General features: G+C 33.6%; 1 protein-coding gene across 1 annotated transcript in view; it reads left to right on the plus strand.

Annotated features, from left to right (window-relative positions):
- The window catches only part of SIFaR (SIFamide receptor), a 129917-nt gene extending 120809 nt beyond the window's left edge, over window positions 1-9108 (plus strand). Inside the window, exons 5-7 of the mRNA XM_073963371.1 lie at window positions 4851-5025; window positions 5190-5749; window positions 8268-9108. Of these exons, the coding sequence (XP_073819472.1) occupies window positions 4851-5025; window positions 5190-5749; window positions 8268-8482 (950 nt within the window). The 3' untranslated portion in view covers window positions 8483-9108. The remainder of the gene's footprint in view (window positions 1-4850; window positions 5026-5189; window positions 5750-8267) is intronic.
- The last annotated feature ends 11082 nt before the right edge of the window (window positions 9109-20190 follow it).

Consider the following 20190-nt stretch of genomic DNA (forward strand, 5'->3'; position numbering starts at 1 on the left):
ACTAGACTTAGATGAGGTTTCAATATGGACCCAATCCGTCCACTCCTTCGGGTACCTCCCACACAAAATTTTGGAAAAGTTCACTTTAGGACCTGCTCTCGAATCGTTTTGGTTTTTGTTGCAACAACTTCTATTCACTGTCCTCTATACGACAGTACAACTTTCATCAGGGGCAAGTCCATACTTCCTGAGAAAATAGCCTGAATGGTGCAAAAACCCCTATGACACCGTATGTAGTGGTTGGAGCGGAAGATAACTCTTGAACGGATCTGCCGACTCGGTCCAAAACTTAGTTTAAATTCGAAGATAAACCATATTAGTCCACTCCTTCAGGTACCTCCCCCCAAGAGTTCAAAAATGTTCGGAAAAATTGTGAGCATGAGAACTCTTGATGGTAGTGACCGATTTGGTCCATATTTTACACACCCCAATATATCTACCAAATATATATCAGGTTCGAATATGGACTATATTTGTCCATTGCTTCGGGTACCTCCCACACAAAATTTTGGATAAGTTCATTTTAAGAACTGCTCTGGAATCACTTTGATTTTTAATTAATTAATTGGATTAATCGAGCTAATATGGCCTAAGGAGTTTTGTATTGAAAAATGAATTCTAGCGAAATACCACACACTCAACCATTACGCTACGATCGTTTGATTTGTTGAAGCAACTTTTTGTTGAAGCAACTTTCATTCGCTGCCTCAATTACGACGGTAAAAGTTTTTTCAGGGACGAGTCCATACTTTTTGTGAAAACTGTCCGAACGGTGTAAAAACCCTCTATGGCACCACCTAGTGGCTGGAGAGCACGACAACTCTCGAACCAAATACTGAGTTGATCCACATTTTTCATATCGTAATATTTCTTCGAATATTAGATGAAATTCGAAGGTGATGCTTGTAGATCCACTCCTTCCGGTACATTCCCCACAAAAATTCGAAGATATTTGCTAAAATAGTGCGCGTGATATCTCATAAAGGGTCTGTTCGAGGATTCCTTGAAAAGTTTTACCTAGTGGTCCTGTTTACGGTACCTCCCGATTTTCGGTATTTTGGGGGTCTTAGCTACTTTGTTTGACGGAACTACCCGTAATTTGACATTTGAGGTTCCTTACAGTTACAATACCTTTCCACTAAAAATTGTCAAGATAGGTCCACACTTTGATATGGCCGCCATATAAAGGAACCACCTGGTTGAATAAATTTTTTAGGCAATTTTAGCAACCGCGGTCGAAAGAAATTTGCACCTAAAATTTTGGACAAAAAAGGAAACTAATTATTCCATTTTAGTTACGAATATATTATGGTGGATAAAAGTTCGGCCCGGTCGAACTCAACGTGCGAGAATTTGGGTATTATGGATGTTTAAAGAGCGTTGTTGTGGTAGGAACGTTTTTAAGAGGGTTTCGAAATTTTTGGCCGTTGAAATCGTGACCCAAGGGAATGCATGCGGGAGAATGTCAAAGCTATACAAGGCAAGGCCTTAAGCTGCATCTAAGAGCGAATTTTTGATGTAAGAGAGATACCAGAAGATTTTGGACTAGTGTTGCGTGTGTTCTCGAATAAACCCCTAAATTGGAAAAACCAAAAGAACACAATTTTGTTTCAGACAATTTGGAGTCGATCTAGCCATGTCCGTCCCTCTGTCTGTCTGTCTGTCTGTCCTGCTGGCTGGAGCGCACGATAACTCTCGAACGGATGAACCGATTCGGTTCAAATTTTGGCATTCGTAATATTTTGCCTAAACTTAGTTTAAGTTCGAAGATGGGCTATATCGGCCCAGTCCTTCTGGTACCTCCCCCACAAAAGTTCGAAAATGTTCGGAAAATTTGTGCGCACGATAACTCTTGAAGAGGGTAACCGATTTGATTCATACTTTGCCCATCGTGAAATATATACCAGACTTAGATGTGGTTCCAATATGGACTCAATCGGTCTACTCCTTCTGGTACCTCCCACACAAAATTTTAGATAAGTTCAGTTTAGGACCTGCTCTCGAATCGCTTTGATTTTTATTTTAGCAACTTCTATTCACCGCCCCCTACACGACGGTAAAAGTTTCATCAGGGGCAAGTCCATACTTCCTGAGAAAATAGCCTGAAAGTTGCAAAAAAACCCCTATGACACCATGGGAGGTGGTTGGAGCGCAAGATAACTCTCGAACGGATCTGACTATTCGGTCCAAAATTTGGCCTTAGTAATATTTTGTCCAAACATAGTTTAAGTTCGAAGATAAGCCATATCGGTCCAATCCTTCAGGTACCTCCCCCACAAAATTTCAAAAATGTTCGGAAAAATTGTTCGTACGGTAACTTTTGAAGGGAGTGGCCGAATTGGTCCATACTTTACACATCTTAATATATCTACCAGATATAGATCAGGTTCAAATATGGACTATATTTGTCCACTTCATCCAGTACCTCCCAAACAAAAATTTCGAATAAGTTCACTTTAAGACCTGCTATCGAATCACTTTGATTTTTGATGAAGCAACTTGCATTCGCTGCCTAAATTATGATGGTAAAAGTTTTTTTAGGGGCAAATCCACACTTCTTAAGCAAACAACATGAAGGGAGTAAAATCCCCCCTAGTGACACCATATGTAGTGGCTGGAGATCGACTTCCATAATGGACAATGGCGATCCATTCCTTTAAGTATTTCCTCCGCAAAACTTCTGCTCTTTAATCTAATCAACATTTTTGTCGGTTCATACGTCCACATATTTTAAAACCCTCCAAATACATACGTTTTTTGGGAGAAAATTGTTTCAATATAGACAGGCTGAGGGTATATCTCTGTCGGCCCAGCCGACTGATACTTTTTTTACTTGTTTATATTTATTTCTATGTTCGATATATATTAGGGATATGTATTTTCTGAAGAAAAAATATATTCATCAGAAAAAAACTATTTCCCATAAAACTTATTCATATCAATGACATGTAACCTTTTATAGAGGCGGTACAATATTTGTTAATATGGTGAGGTATTTTGATAAGTTTATAAAAATAAAGCCCTAATAAACATGTGTTTTTTTGATTTCAAAAATGAGACATTGAACAGCTTCTTCCTTTTCAATGAATTACCAGCGACCTCAAACATATTTGCAATAATTATACTTTCTGTGAGAAATAATGCATTTAGTGGAATGATATGGAAACATTCAAATTGAAAAATCTAACGAGTTTTCATTCATGTTTTCTAAAATATTCAATCAAATGTGAAAAAAAATATTAGTTTTTTTTTTTAAATTCCAATAATTGATAGACATTTCCTTATTTTGTTTACATTTATATTTGACACTAACTTTACAAACAAAAACAAATTCATATGTGGTTGTTGTTGAGTTGTATTTGTTGTAGTACTTACTTTACCTGGTTTGTTCTACCATGGCTTTAAGAATAAAAATAAATCGTTGCAATAAAAAATGTCGTAAAAATTCAAACCTATACAAAACAGTCCTTAAATTGCAGTTAACTGACTGCAATCTTAATTTTTGGCATAAGATATGCTACGTTTGGACCGAATCGGGTATGGGATTCGGTGCTAACATATATGCAGCCTAACACCATTATTTAAAGAAATAGATTTCTTAATCGTATCAAAGTACTTGATATATAAAAAACTATTTCCCACAATCATCCTTTAGGCGCTACGCTTAAAAGTTCTCTCTCATCTATTAGTTCTCTCTCATGTATTTTTAATAAAAATCATGGTGCTTGAGGTCTTCTTTTATTTACAATAAATGTTCGATCATCCACCTCTACTTGAAAGATGCATTTAAAAGAATGATGCATTTCACCGTTGTTAATAATTAACAAAAAAGTTACAGAATTGCAGAATATTGCAGTTACAGAATTGCAGAATTGCAGTTACAGAATTGTCCGTAATTTCAACTCGTAGTTATCTATGAGTTCGTAGATATCTCCTCTGTAAGAAAAAATTTATAATTTCAACTCATAGGTAACGTTACAGGGTCAAAAACGGCCGTGTTACATACACCAAGGATTTTACCTGGTTGATAGTTGCCAATGTGTTTAAAGTTGTAAAAAAGTTGTCACATATAGGTGTGACAATGATTTTACGAAATCATTAATGAAAATGACCAATGTTACCACATATTTTCCAAAATTACACTCCTCGGTAAATAGCATGTAGAAATTACCAAGAGCGTAGGTAAAGATAACTAATGGATAGAAACCTACCTGTTTATCTAGGCGTTGAAATTACGGGCATAACTTATTCAATTTGAATATGAATTAAATCTTTAAGAGCAACACAATGCGAATACGTTACGACAACAAACATACGCACCATGTCACTCAATAACTAGACTGTGTGTGTGTGATGAAGTGCATGTGACCACTACAAAAGTTTAATTGCATTCAATTAAAATAAAATAAAAGTTTCAAAACTATTTCACTCCTCCATAAACTAGACTTTTTTTGTGATTATTCACAAAACACAAAACAATCGACGACTACCAACAAACAAACTAAATACAAATCCATAATAAATGCCATTAAGAACTTCTCTCTTTTGAGTTTCAAGGTATTTGTCGTTTGGCGTTTAACGAAACAACAATCGGACATGACAGCAATACCTTGACCATTCCATGCAACCTTGAACTTACTCCTTTTTTCTCTCGAGTGTATTTTAATAGCACCAATGTGCATCTCAGTCTTGCTCTGTTTACAAGTGTGTGTGTGTGTCGCTGCATTTTCATTTCAATGTCAATCACACAAATAACCTACACTCGCTTGCTCACGCACACACCCACTTATGCACTGACATACATATATACACACTATATATTCACATCTGTTGTACATCTGTATTTTTAGGCGGAGAAATTTCCATGGAGGAGAGTGAAATCTTGAACAAGGTTACGCCGTTCGCTCAGTGGCTGGGTTCATCCAATTCGTGCATCAATCCTATACTCTATGCGTTCTTTAACAAAAAATACCGACGAGGTTTCGCTGCCATTATTAAGTCACGGTCCTGTTGCGGTCGTTTAAGGTGAGTGAGCGAGTGCACAGAGACACAAAAACAATTTGCAATTTGCACTTGTGTATTTCAAGAGCATTCCAAAAAGTATTCAAGGTCCCCACCAGACAAGACTAACATGATTTCTATGATTATCTTTGTTCTTGTTGTTGTTGTTTTTTGTTTTTGTTATTCAGGTACTATGAGAATGTGGCCATAGCATCATCGACCACCAGCACCAGCCGCCGTAAATCATCTCATTATCACAATGGATCACGCAAAAGTCCCAGCAGTCCTGGCCTGCGAAAGACCAATGCCGTGTCCTATATCTATGAACACAACTCGTTGCGACGCCACAACTTGATGTGTAAACAGGATAGTAATTTGTCCCAACAAATGCTGCTGAAACAGGACTCGCATGGTTCACGGCAATATTTGGTCAAACAGGAGAGTGCCTCCAGCGATGGCTCTCGCCGATTGTTGTGTCAACAGGACAGTAATGGTTCGAAGGTGTCATTGTCCAAACAGGATTCCGTGGTATCCTACTACTTGGAGAATAAACGTGCTGGTCACAATCTCCAGGATTCATTTGCAGCACAGGATTCTATATCGGTTGAGTCACGTCGCAACACAATGTCACGTGCTGCCATTGACAATGGTGGTAATGCTTCGCCGGCTGTTGGTTCGCTGTTGGAGCACAAAAGACAGAAGTTTGTTAAACAAGATTCGGTTATATCGTTTGTGGATCAACGACCAGGTGAGAATAGCATGGTTTAGTTGATTTTGAAATTTTGAAGAGTATGTTTTAATTTTGTAATAAGTAAAAAGGTATCAGTCAAACTAAAAAAAAAATAAAAAAACATTATGTTCGGCCTGACCAAACTTTTTTATATCCTCCACCACAAGATATTCTGAACTAAAATGGAATAATTGGTTTCCTGTTAGGTGCAATAATTGTTGGACCACGGATACCCCAAATGCCTAAATTTGCTAAAAAAAATTTATCTAAAATTTTCTTCAAACTGTTGGTACCTTTATGTGGGAGACATATGTACCATAACATGGACCCATGTGAAAGATTTTTGGTGGAGAATTTTCGTGACCGCTGAAAACCTCAAGTGTCAAATTACAGCTAGTTCGGTTAAACATTGTAGCTAAAATCCTCAAAATACCGAAAATCGGGAGGTACCGTTATATGGGGGCTCTTCCAACACATGGACCTATATTGAAGATTTTTGGTGGAGAAGTTTCGGGGCCACTGATAATCTCAAATGTCAAATTACAGTAAGTTTGGATAAAAACTGTAACTAAAATCCTACAAATACCGAAAATCGGAAGGTACCCTCATATGAGAGCTATACCAAAACGGCAATTTTTGGTGGAGAAGTTTCAGGACCACTGAAAACCTCAAGTGTCAAATTACAGCTAGTTCGGTTAAACATTGTAGCTAAAATCCTCAAAATACCGAAAATCGGGAGGTATCGTTATATGGGTGCTATTCCAAAACATGGGCCTATGGGAACGATTTTTGGTGGAGGAGTTTTGGGACCACTGAGAACCTTAAATGTCAAATTTCACATAGTTCGGTCAAAAATTGTATCTAATCTTCTAAAATATCGAAAATAGAGGGTACCGTTATAAGGGGGATATACCAAAACATGGACCTATGTGGACAATTTTTGATGGAGAAGTTACGTGACTACTGAAAACCTCAAATGTCAAATTACAGTTAGTCCGGATAAAAATTGTAGCTAAAATCCTCAAAATACAGAAAATCGGGAGGTACCGTTATATGGGGGCTCTTCCAACACATGGACCTATATTGAAGATTTTTGGTGGAGAAGTTTCGGGGCCACTGATAATCTCAAATGTCAAATTACAGTAAGTTTGGATAAAAACTGTAACTAAAATCCTACAAATACCGAAAATCGGAAGGTACCCTCATATGAGAGCTATACCAAAACGGCAATTTTTGGTGGAGAAGTTTCAGGACCACTGAAAACCTCAAATGTAAAATTACAGCTAGTTCGGTTACAAAATTAGCTAAAATCCCCAAAATACCTTAAATCGGGAGATAACCTTATGTGGGGGCTATACCAAAACATGGACTTATCTTGGCAGTTTTTGGACCATTATGTCTGAAAGCATGGACTTGCCCACGAAACACATTATGTAAACAGGAGCACAAAGAGTACACACGGTAAAAGTTGCAATACGATAAGTGACATTTTAAAATTTTTGAGGGATGTAACCGAAGCTGTTGTCCAAAATGGACCTTCTTGAACTTGGAAGAAATTTTACCATGTGAAAAATTTTGTCAGTCATTTGCCGTTGGTGCTGGCAGGGTGTTTTAAAGCTCATGGGGCATAAACTCAGGATGTGTAGACTTGCACCCGAAAGATCTTCTATCATTGTATTAGGAGCCGCCACGACCACCTGATGCAAAAATATTCATAACGTTCCGAGACATGCCCTTAAACTTCAATTGTTCGAAAAATTTTGAAATTTTGTGTGGTAGGTACCCAAAGCAATGGACCCAAATTCTAACCGAAACTATCCCTGAAATTTAGAAGGACCATTTTTTACCGTGAGCATCATTCAGCGCAATTTTTTCAACGACAGTGCTAAACTCGCTCAAGATTGTCTCAAACAGACCTCCAGACATATTTGGGTCTAAGACCATTATTTAGGTGCGGCACATTTTATACCCTCATACCCCTTATACCCCTTAAGAGGGTATATACACTTTGATACCACCAAAATGTGCCTCCATGTATGTATGTACGAAATCTGTTTCAGACCATTTGGAGTCGATTTAGCCATGTCCGTCCGTCAGTTCTTCTTGCGGGCCCAGTTACGACGTAGCAATTTTTTCGGGGGCAAGTCCATACTTCCTGAGTTAAAATCTATAAAAAAAAACGCCTGCCGGCACCAACTACACTGGGTAGTACAGAAGATAACACTCGAAGGAAAATCCGATTTAGTCCAAACATCGTAATATTTCTTACAGCCTAGAAATATGTCCGAAGTTGGAAAGTCTGGGATCATTTTTAAATTTTTGGCATCATGTTGTGTATGCAGAAGTATTGTGTTTACTTATTTTCTTTGGGTCCTAGAATGAAGGTATATCTCAGTAAGCACAGGTGACTGATATTTTCTTACTTGTTATTGTATCAAAGTGTATAATCAGTGTATAATCAGTTCCTATTGCCTATTTTCCGGTGATGCAGATGGAAATTGTTATAATGATTTTTTTTCGGATTTTTACATTTCAGAACCCCGTCGTCATCAATTGGTAAAACAAGATTCCGTTATATCTTTTGCCGATCAACGTCGCGGTCTACTAAACAAACAAGATTCTATAATTGGTTGCTCTAGCCGGTCTGGAGATGGAACTGGTCATCATGTTTCGATTTTAAAGAAAACCGATTCACAGCTTAGCAGCGGTAGTTTTAGCTCACCGAGGCGCAACATAGAAATTTACGAATAAATAACGCAAAGTAAAACGACGAACACGATGTCGTTAAAATAAAAAATATACGAAACCAAAAAAAAAAATACAAAACAACAATAGCAAAGCATAGATAATGACACACTTACACACAGTTAAGAAGAAAAAAGCACACCAACATATCCTTAAAAGTCAGGCATTAAAGAGACCGTGGTAGACAGTCATCACACCCATTGTAGGGGATAGATGCAAAAATAAATGTAAGAAGGCAAAGAAAAACTAAAAATCAAATTGTAGGTTTTATAAAATAACGATTTCAAAATGAAGAAAAAAAAAACTTAAAAAAGATAATATATTTTTAAATATGCAGTGATATTTTTTGAAAAGTGAATGTTAAATATTTACATTTTGGATATCCTTTTTTTAAGTTCGAACAAAAGTTTTCATTTCACTTTTTTATAGATGTCAGTGTGTGTGTTCAGGGAAATGAAAGTGTTTTTTAAACAAAAGAAAGTAAAAAAACGATACAAAAATAAATTTAACACAGGCCTAGACCTTAACTTACATAAATACAAACAAACATACTTACATACAAATTAATGTTAACTGTTTGCTAGAATTTTATTATTTATTTTATACTGAATGAAAACAACAACAAAAGAAAAGAAAAAAACCAAATCAGCTTTTTATATGGAAGAGTTTAGAACAAAAGAAAAAAATACAATAAAATACCAAAAATCAGATAAGAGATTTAAGTTTTACAAAGGTGCCGAAGGTGTCGAAGACCAAAGCCATTTTACATAGGAGTTGGGTTTTTTGTTGAAGCAAAGAAAAAGTTAATTGTTGTTATCTGTAAATGAAGATTTACTCAGTTTCTGCTCAGTTTCTCATAGAAGAATGTGGTCTTTGACGAGCGGCATCATGTAAACAGTTTTTTTGTAGGTCGGTGCTGGAACACACCAAACTCTACTGAAAACATCCCTCCACCCTCGGGCAATGGAGATAAAAATAAAGTACCTTTATTTAAAACACACAAAATAATTATAAAATATATATAATATTAATAACAAAACAAACTAGAGTTATAAACAACAATAAAACATCAAAAAATATATATGTTATAGAGCAAACATAATTATAACTAAATGAATTAAAAAATAATAATTAAAAACAAATAAAAAAAATTGAAAACAAATTTTTGTATTTGAATATTTCTAAACTAAAACTAACAAATTTATATACAAACAATTTGTATTGATTTTTTTAATATCAAAGCAATAATTCTAACTTACATACATATTACAAGAACAACAACAACAAATATTTATACAACATACATACATATATATGAACTAATATCTACATACATACATAATAAATTAATAATTTATTACTAACAAAAACAAAAACCACAAGAAGAATTATAGAAAAACATTAAATACAATTGCAATCCGTATCCGTATGATAAAAGTCATACAGTTTGTATACTAAATGTTTGCCATCGATAACTTTTGTTGATAAATCGATTTTTAATTAAAAAAACTGGAACAAGTATATATTTTACCTGTTTAACAAAATTGCAAGATAATAAATTCAAAAATAGGCCACAAATAATAATAACAAACTGATATTTTGATTTGCGAAATAAATTAAGGTGTAGAAAATCGGAGAATTTATTAGTTTTAGGAACATTTTAATTGTTACTTTCTTATTTAATTTTTTAATATACACCGTAAAAGAAAAAAGAAAACATGGAAAATAAAATATGAGGAAATATATTAAAATGTTATTTACAACAATAACAAAAAATAGTGGATTTTTTTCTTTTGTTTTGCAAACATTTAGTAGTCTAACTGTACGTACACAAACAAATTCCTGGTCATTGTGTGTAAGGATATCCCTAATGAGACGAACATTAGGAAAGAATTATGATCTCATAAATCATTAGTTGTAATGCAGTGAGTTCAGAGGTGTATTGTGTTGGGCCAAAATTATGTGGAAAAGGCCTTAATCTTCTCTTAAAATCAAACGTTTTTAATATAAAAGGTGTACGCACGTATACATTCAAAGACGGCCAATTTTAGCTTGATTCCATAACGTGCAAAATAGTCTTGTCCCACCTGATCTCTGCTTGCGATAAATTGTAATTGAAAATATTCTCCCATCGGTGTTTCGACTGCAATTGATTCGCCTGATTTTTCGTTACCAACAAGTTCCTAACTTTACAAGTTCTTCTTTACTGTTCTTCTTTCTTTAAACTGTAAAAAGCTCTACGCTACCATGTAGTAACTGGAATGCACGATAACTTTCGAAAGGATCAGCCAATTCGGTCTTAAATTCTTAATATTTGTCCAAACATAGTTTAAGTTCAAAGATGCGCCATATCGGTTCACTACTTCCGGTACCTTCCCCTCAAAAGTGCGAAATATATTAGAAAGTTTCAATTCACACAGGCTGAGCGTATATCTCTGTCGACAAAGCCGACTGATACTTTCTTACTTGTTCCCAGATATAGCTAACTTACATATTCTCAACCGATTTCGGGTAAGCTAAAAAATGGTACCTGCGCCATAATTATCCTAGAAAATAGTCTGAGGATTATGATTTAAATCTGTTAAGATTTTGATATATATATTAGGACAATATATATCAAAATCTTAACATTTATTTTCATTTGAAAATTTTAAATTTTATAAACGTCCATTGGGCAAACTCGCACTAATTTAATTTCTCTATAACGTGCAACGAACCGTTGAATACATTCCCGACAGAGAAAACAAATATTTTTGCATGAAATCAAGTAAATTCCAAAATATTGAAATAATAATATTTTGAATTGGAATTAAATTTTTTACTTTAGATTCATCCCCTGCTCTACAAGAGATTTATTTTTAACCAGTATGTATAAGGATTGTCAGTATGTTTATGAGATTTATTAAGAAGATATCCTTTGAACAGAAAACAAAATCAAAACAAATGAACAGAAATTACATATCGATGTCTTACTTCCTCAACCTCGAATCTTAAAAAATAATTTTTTTCAGGAGATACCAAAAAAGATCATTCCCAAAAAATTTCATTTAAACTTTTACGCAAAAGTAATCGTTTTCATATCTCCTGAACAATTTTATCTTTTAAGTTACGAGGTTGAAGAAGAAAGGCATCGTTTATTGTATTATCTACCTACATAAATATATTTATCACTCAGTATAAAAAAATAAGCAAAGGATTGAAAAGAAACAAACAACTGAAACATATTTAAAGAAGGAACGAAAATACAATAGAAATACAGAAAGCACAAAATAAAAGCATACCAAAGTAAAACAACAACAAAATATATACGATATTAAGATTTATATATAAACATTTTTAATATGAAATTTCTATAAAAATCAACCAAAGAAGAAAAAATAAAACTAAAAATTACATAAAATATATATTTTGTTTACTATTTGAGTAAAGAATAAATTACAAGAAAAATATATATAAATAATTATTTTTATTAAAACAAAATACAAAACATTTATAAAATACATAAACATATAAATACAAAACTCCACGAGTTTGTTATAGGACGAGCTTAAAGCTCTTTTAATGCAAAAGCTTACGGATCTAAAACAAAAACAAAAACATGAAAAGTACACATTAAAGCAAAGCAAACAATGAAACGACGCCATCTATAGAATTACTCTGAACTAAATGAATACGAAAAAAAATACATGTAACCTAACCAAAGAAGTTATGGCAAATTATAATTTTGTTAAATTAATTTATCTTTAAAAAACCATACATACATATATAAAGTAAATATTATATTAGCCAACAAACAACAAACATTGAATTAATTTTTTAATAATTTTTTACCAAACGTAATAAATAAGTAAAGTGTTTTGTAATATTTGTTGCAAACTCTCATATACATACTCGTAGATGTTTGTAGATTTAAAACACATAAATATTGATCTGTTCCAGAAACTGCAAGAATGTACTATTTTTGATTTTTTTACCAATTTATAGAGGAACAATTGTCAAAATTAATAAAATAGACTCTTGCAGGTTCTGCAACAGAGAATAACTTTTATAAAAAAAAACATCTTATATGTTTCACATAATAAAGAATACCACGTTCAAATGTTCAAATCAACTATAATTTTTTTTTTTCAAAATTTTCGAGGACAATTAGAAAAAAGCAGGGTTTAAAATGCTAACGCCATATTAGCAAAAGCTCCGAATATTTGCAGCTTTGCCTGCTAAAATTTCTTCGAAATATATTTAGCAACAATGAACAACGGCAACATGTAGCAACAAATTTCACAAAAATATTGCAAGCGATGCTGATGCTATTTGATATTGTCGCTTTAATAAAAAGCATCGGGCACGCATACTCATATTTTGCAGCACACATGATCAACACATATCAGAAAAGAGAATAAGCAACAAAATTTCAACGGCTTAGCCATGTTTTCAGCAAACAATTGTTTTTGAGATCAGGGTTACCAGTGTGATGCATTAAAAATCATGATATAATTAATTCCACTTTTTCGTTCAAAGGACATGTGAATTTTTGGTGAAGCCGTTCAAAATATATACTATTTAATTTTTAAACAATAATAATTAGTATTCTTTAGGTTATACCATATGATGGGGGCATTTTGACATTAAATGACACCTTTTTTATTACTGCGTTGGCAACCCTAGTCATAAAAAACACCCTCTCTGGCTAATTCGCTGCGACAAATGGTCAGCCGACTGCTAAATATGTAGCGTGGTTGTCGATTATGCCTAACGAAAAAAAGATTAGGCGTAAAAAACGAAATACGCAAAAATGTACAGAAATAAATATGCGTTCGGTTGCTTATTTAGCCGTGTGTGTCAATATTGTGTAGCAGTTGAAGTGTACAGCTAATGCTAATGTTTTTTCATGCTGGCTTTTAAACCCTGGAAAAAAGTGGTATAGTTGATTAAAGTTATCGAAAAATCTGTCTACTCCTCGAAATTGAATTAGTGAATATTTTTAATTTGAAGTAAGAAGCTATACCCTTGAGGAAATTTATTTTTTATGCGAAAATCGTTTGTTCTTTGTTTTTGTATCTGCACCATACATCTGTTGTGTATCCATTAGGGTTATGACTTGTTGACCTTTTTTCTCAAATATGATTTCCTGTAGCGGGAATGAATGACATTTTGCCTATTATTGACTATAATTACTTTTATTATATTTAAATATTAAAAAGGTTTCGCACAAACCACTTTTAATAGATATGGTATATGATATAAAATGATATATGTGATATGATGATAAATTTAGTGAGAAACAAAACATTATGTCATTGTGGTTATGTCGTGTGGCTCCAAAGCTTATTTTCAGTTATAGTGACTTCAAAAGTTTGTCGAAAAAGCTCATATAGAAAAATTTTTAAATGACTTTGTGTGTGAGCTTTTTTTTTATCGAATCGCCTTATACTTAAGATTTTATCTAATCTTAAGCGCCTGCTACCCTGCGTTTACACATGACAGGACAGTTGAGTACATTTATTGATTGTTAAAACCAAAACTTGCCTGACGTAGGCGTCCAGACAACTGCAAAAACGGTTGTAAAATTATGAATGAAAATCGTCGATTTCTTTTTGTTTTCCGTTCACATATTTTGTTTTGTTTTGTTTCATCCCAGTCCTGTTGTTTTTTTTTTTGTTATTTGAAATAGTTTTGTTTTCATTTATTCAAAAATGTCCATGTTTACTGTCTACCAGGCAGTGCCGAGGCAACTAGCCAAATGTTTGTATGTATTAGTAAATCAGAGTTGCATTTGCAGACAGTTTGTATTGTGTAAACGCCAAGTTAGGCTGTGCACTTATAACACGTTTAAGTGCACTGTCTCGATTTATTTGACATATATTGTATGAAAATGTCAACGTAAATCGACTGGATTTGCTAAATCGTACTGTTAGGTAAAAACTCATCAAAGTATGACACAGGAATACGAGGTTGTAAAACAGTCATGACCCTTTATATACTATCCTTATGTTCACAATTATTTACAAACAGTAATATTATGCCTACTCCAGAACCTTCAAGAATCTACATCTTTTTTACTACGATAACAATTTTTCCCTTATTATTATTTTTAAATATCGATAAATATATTTAAAAAAAACTTGGCGCCAAGCTTGATAAAATTTTATTAAATTTTATATCAAGTGATAAACGTTTATTAAATATATAAATGTTAATTTTTGTTTGGGTATCTGTCTTTATTTTTACATATTTTTATTTATTTTAAAAGTTATAATTTTCCAATGAAAAAAAATATTCAATACCATAAAAATTAAAATATTTATATATGTACGTACACAATACCTACCTATAATATACATACAGCAAAAATTCCCGTTTAGCCATAAAATAATCCAAATACATCAGAAATATTTTTTAAATACATTGAAATTGAAAACTGCTTCAAAATGCAATGCCACTAAATTTACATACAAAAATATACTATAGAGAAAATTACAGTATAGACAGATAAAACATACATATTTTGAAAATAAATAAGTTGATTACAATAAATATATGGATTAGATTAATATACATAACTAGAGATATAGCTTTAAACAATACCAAAGAAGAACACAAGTCCGGTTGCACACCACCTAGGAAGGAGATGGTTAAATAGTGAAACAGTTGTGTGACAAATGCAAATTGATAATAGAGAAACGAAACCAAAGATTATACACATATACCTAAAGTGAGTCACAAAGTACATACGTATATAGGTGTTTAACAATTTTTTCCAAACATGGGCTTATATAGCCCTACAAAACTCCAAACATGTCTCAAAATTCTAAAAAAAAATACATTTTTAAAAGTTTCAATTATTTGTGACTCGCTTCCACGTACCAGTTTGTAGTAACACTCCCAACAAATTGCAGATAACAAAGATCACAACACACCTTATGCTATAAGTATATAAATAAATATATGTATATTGTATTGTATATTGTATTATAAAATACATACATATGTATATCTGTATAACATTGTAAACAATAACAAATAAACAATTTATTGTATCAGAACAATTTACTTACAAAATGTTGTTACAGACAAAAAAACAAAATAAAAAACCAACCAAAAATATACCCCCGGCAAAATCAAATAACAACAACAATTAAATGAAAAAATTACCTTAAAAAGCAGACAACTTTTGTATTATTTCCGTTATTACATTTCCGTCTATAAAAGGTAAGTGACAACTTATGAAGCACATGTCAGTTGTTCTGAATATTACTTATAACTGATATTTTTAGCATTCAATTCAACATTGGTTAGGGAGAAAAAAACTGAAACTTATTGAACGAACAATTTCTGAAATTCTGAAATTTAGTATTGGCAGTTAATGTTGGTATGTATAGACGAAGACTCGGAAGAATGGTACTAAATGCTGGAGTTCCCAATCATACAGAAACTCCCCTACCAAAAATGTTGGACATAGGTCAAGGCTTTGGTATAGCCCCCATATAGCGGTACCACTCGAATTCAGGCAATTTAAAGTTTTTATCTACATTTTCGCCCTACATTTACTGTAATTTAGTTATGGACTTCTCAGTGGTCAAAAAATGTATTTACTAAAAACTTAAAAATAAAAAATAATTAAACAATAAAATTAGAAAATAATTTTTCGCTAAGCCACAAAAAGTATATTCTTCCTCATGATGGAATCTCTCAAATAAAACGCTTAAAATGGTGGCAAAATTAAACGACATTCTGCTCATTGGGAATGTGAGCCTAAAATCGGGTCGCACTAGGCAATTGACTTCATACAGCGTTTACTCCCCAGGCCAACATTTAACTGAAAAGTAAATGTGATGTTGAAAAATTTCATGTTTCCTGGCCGGAAGATCAAACCCACAAACTTCTGATAGACAATTTTTACTAAATATTGCTGAAACATATTTTTAGCAACTTTTCCATTATACAACTGTCAAAATTTGGAACGTTAGTAATAAATTTACAAATTATCACGTAAAAATACACAGCTAATTATTACAAATTATCGAAGACACAGTCAGTAGCAGTGTTGCCGTTCGAAAAATTTTTTTCGGCCCAAAATTTTCCTAAAAACGGCCCAAAACGACCTAAAACGGCCCAATATTAAAAATTAAAACAAAAAAATATATTTCTCAGAGATACCTTTTATTACTTTTAGAAAACTCGAAAAAATATTGTCTATTTTTACGTAAAGGTAGTATGTCGCAAAAATTTTTCTGAGATATAATGATTGGAAGGCAACAATTTATTGTGATTTGAATGTAGCATATAAAATTTAAGTCCGTGTTTCTCGAAACGGGGTTTTTGAAGTCGGTGCCAACGATAGCTCTAAAACAATTGACCGATATTCATATGACCTTATTATATTATTCATGTGAGCTTAGTAAATACAAAAAACGCTTGCCTTTAAGCGAGACAGATTAAAACAAGTAAAAAAGTGTCAGTCGGCTTTGCTGACAGATATATACCCTCTGCCAATGTGAAGAGAAACTTCTACCTGCGGACAGATCGAATGTATTTAAGGTCTCTTCAGAATTTGGTGGCCCTTTTTGGACATTTGAACTTGCCGGCAAAAATGTGGATTAGGAATTAACTGCACTAAGACACAAATGTTGAACCTTTGTGGGGGAGGGAGGTACCCTTAGGGAGGACCGATATGGGCCATTTTAGAAGTTAAACAAAATTTTGACAAAATATTAGGAGATCCAAAGTTTGGACCAAATTGGTTGCCCCATGCAAGTGATATCGTCCTAGCATTTTAGTGACATTTTTTTAAATATTGGGGAGAAGTACCTGAAGTTGTGGACCGGTATTGCCCCATGAAACTAAGTTTGGATATAATATGACGAAGAACAATTGTTGGACCAAATCGGTTGAACAGTTCAAGAATTATCGTGCTCTCCGACAGCCACATTTGGTAACATAGGGATTTTTTACATCTTTCGGGCTGTTTTCCTAAGAAATATGGACTTGCCCCTGAAAAAACTTTTACCGTCGTAATGGAGGTAGCGAATGCAAATCGCTTCAACAAAAATCAAAGTGAATCGAGAGCAGGTCTTAAAGTGAACTTATCCAAAATTTTGTGTGACTGGTACCAGAAGGAGTAGACAAATATAGTCTATATTCGAACCTGATCTATATCTGGTAGATATATTAGGATGTGCAAAGTATGGATTACATCGGTCACTCCCGTGCGCACAATTTTTCCGAACATTTTTGAACTTTTTTGGGGGAGGTACCTGAAGGAGTGGACCGACATGGTTTATCTTCGAACTTAAACTATGTTTGGACAAAATATTACGAAGGCCAAATTTTGGACCGAATTGGCAGATCCGTTCGAGATTTATCTTGCGCTCCAACCACTACACACGGTGTCTAGGGGTTTTTTGCACTTTTCAGCCTATTTTATCAGGAAGTATGGACTTGCCCCTTATGAAACTTGTACCGGCGTATGGGGGACAGCGAATACAAGTTGCTACAACAAAAATCAAAGTGATTCGAGAGCAGGTCCTAAACTGAACTTTTCCGAAATTTTGTGTAGGAGGTTCCCGAAGGTGTATATTTAAACTTCATCTAAGTCTGGTAGAACTTTCACGATGTACAAAGTGTGGTCCAAATCGGTTACACCCTTCAAGAGTTATCGTGCGCACAAATTTTTTGAACATTTGTGGGGGAGGTACCGGAAGGAGTGCACCGATATAACCCATCTTCGAACTTAAACTAAGTTTGGGCAAAATATTACGAAAGCCAAATTTTGAACCGAATCGGTTGCTCCGTTCGAGAGTTATCGTGTGCACCAGCCAGCCAGACGGACGGACATGGCTAAATCAACTCAAAATTGTCTGAAACAAATTTCGTCCAAACAAACTTGGGGTCTAAAACCATTATTTCGATGAGGCACATTTTGCCCGTATGAAAGTGTATATCAGGAATATTGTCAATTATTTCATATTCCATTTCAGAAAAAAAGGATAAATTTTTTTCGCGCTACATCAACGGTTTTTGTTATGTAGGTTAAGAAAAAGATTCCCAGTACGAATTTGGTCGAGAGCCAATTTTTGGTTGTTGCGGACAAAAGATATGGTGCTTTTATTTCGCTTTTTAAGAAAGAAAATATTATAAAAACGCTAATTATTTTAATGAGCACAGTTGTTACAAAAAAGTTCTCTCGAAGTGACTTCAGCGAGTAGATTGCATAATACCTGCAAAATGCTACACAGAATTCGCGGAATGTACATAAAATTGATAAATTATTGAATATAAGTCTACTTTTTTTAAAATTAAGGTCCATTTAGTGGTCATATAATTACATAAAAAATTGTTGTGGATCCAAACTTCACGGCGAATCAAATGAGACTGCAATCACACAGGTTGGTGTTATAGTTTGGATGTTACAGCCAAAATAAGCACATATTTTGGTCAAAAAATAATTTTTTGTTTGAAAAAATATTTTTTCACATGCATTATGTAGTAGAAAATGTTGTAAAAATGTATATGAATACTTCCTTCATTATGCTTAAATCTCCCAATAAAATAGACGGATTTTGCTTTATTGACATTCATATTAAAGCGTTCCCATTAGGGAAGCTAATTGGGTTGATGAGGATATATGTCAAAGCTTCTGAAATGGAAATAGAGGTCAAATAACCCATTTTTATTTATATGCATTTTAAAATACGTCTAAATCGCGTAATTATCAAAATCATTTTGTCCGCATGTGATTTTCATGTACAGCAAGACCATATCTGATAATTTGTATATATTTTTCGAAATTTAATTTGGAGGCTAAGATGTAGCATCAGCTGCATCTTAGTATTAAAATGCCTATAAAATATCGCTAATTTGCGCAAAGTGCATACAATTTTTGTCCGCATCCGATTTCAATGTCCACCATGAAAATCTACATCGATATATATCTATTTCAAGGCGATCAATTAAGAACCGTGGATGTAGCATCACACACTATTTTTTGGGATAAAATGAATGTAGCTCCCTTATCAGTGAAGTTTTCAAATCTCTGTTTCCGCTAAAACGAAGATGCTGTATTAGTTGTTTCATTGCAGTGGAAACGAACAGCAGAAAACGCGATAAAATACGCGATATTTCCAAAAACAATTTTAGGTGATTTTTCTACTTTGGATTTTCTTGTAACTCGCGTTTTAGTGGATGGATTTTCACGGAGAATGATTTATTAGATCCGGAACGTAAAAAACTAAAATGTGCAATCAAGTACGGGGAAATCGAATGACAATTGTAAAAATTAGGCCCGAAAAATATGTTTTTTACAAAAATGTTCACACAAAATTTCCGCATTTGGATGTAGATTTCTATGAAGCTGTGCAGACTACATTCACATTAGTCGTATCAAACAACTCAGAATCGCACGTACTACAATCCTGTATATGATTTTTTGAAAAACCTGTTTGCGGAATGAAATTAGAAGAAAATTTCAAAAAACACTGTAAATCTGGCTTCAAAATGTCAGCATCATTTAATGGTAGAAGCAGTTCAAATTTTGAAATGTAATACATTAGTGAGATGATCCTTATTTAGTTTGCTTTTACTTTTACTTTGACAGGAAAATCGATAGAAGTGTGGCTTACTCACAAATCGAGAGAAAACAAAAAAAGACATGGTGGCTTCAACCCATTTTTACCCATTTTTTAACATAAATATAGCCACAGCTTCCACACAAATTA

Source organism: Musca autumnalis, unplaced genomic scaffold (genome assembly GCF_047663935.1).
Source record: "Musca autumnalis isolate F117 unplaced genomic scaffold, ASM4766393v1 scaffold_1, whole genome shotgun sequence".
NCBI classification, from domain to species: domain Eukaryota; kingdom Metazoa; phylum Arthropoda; class Insecta; order Diptera; family Muscidae; genus Musca; species Musca autumnalis.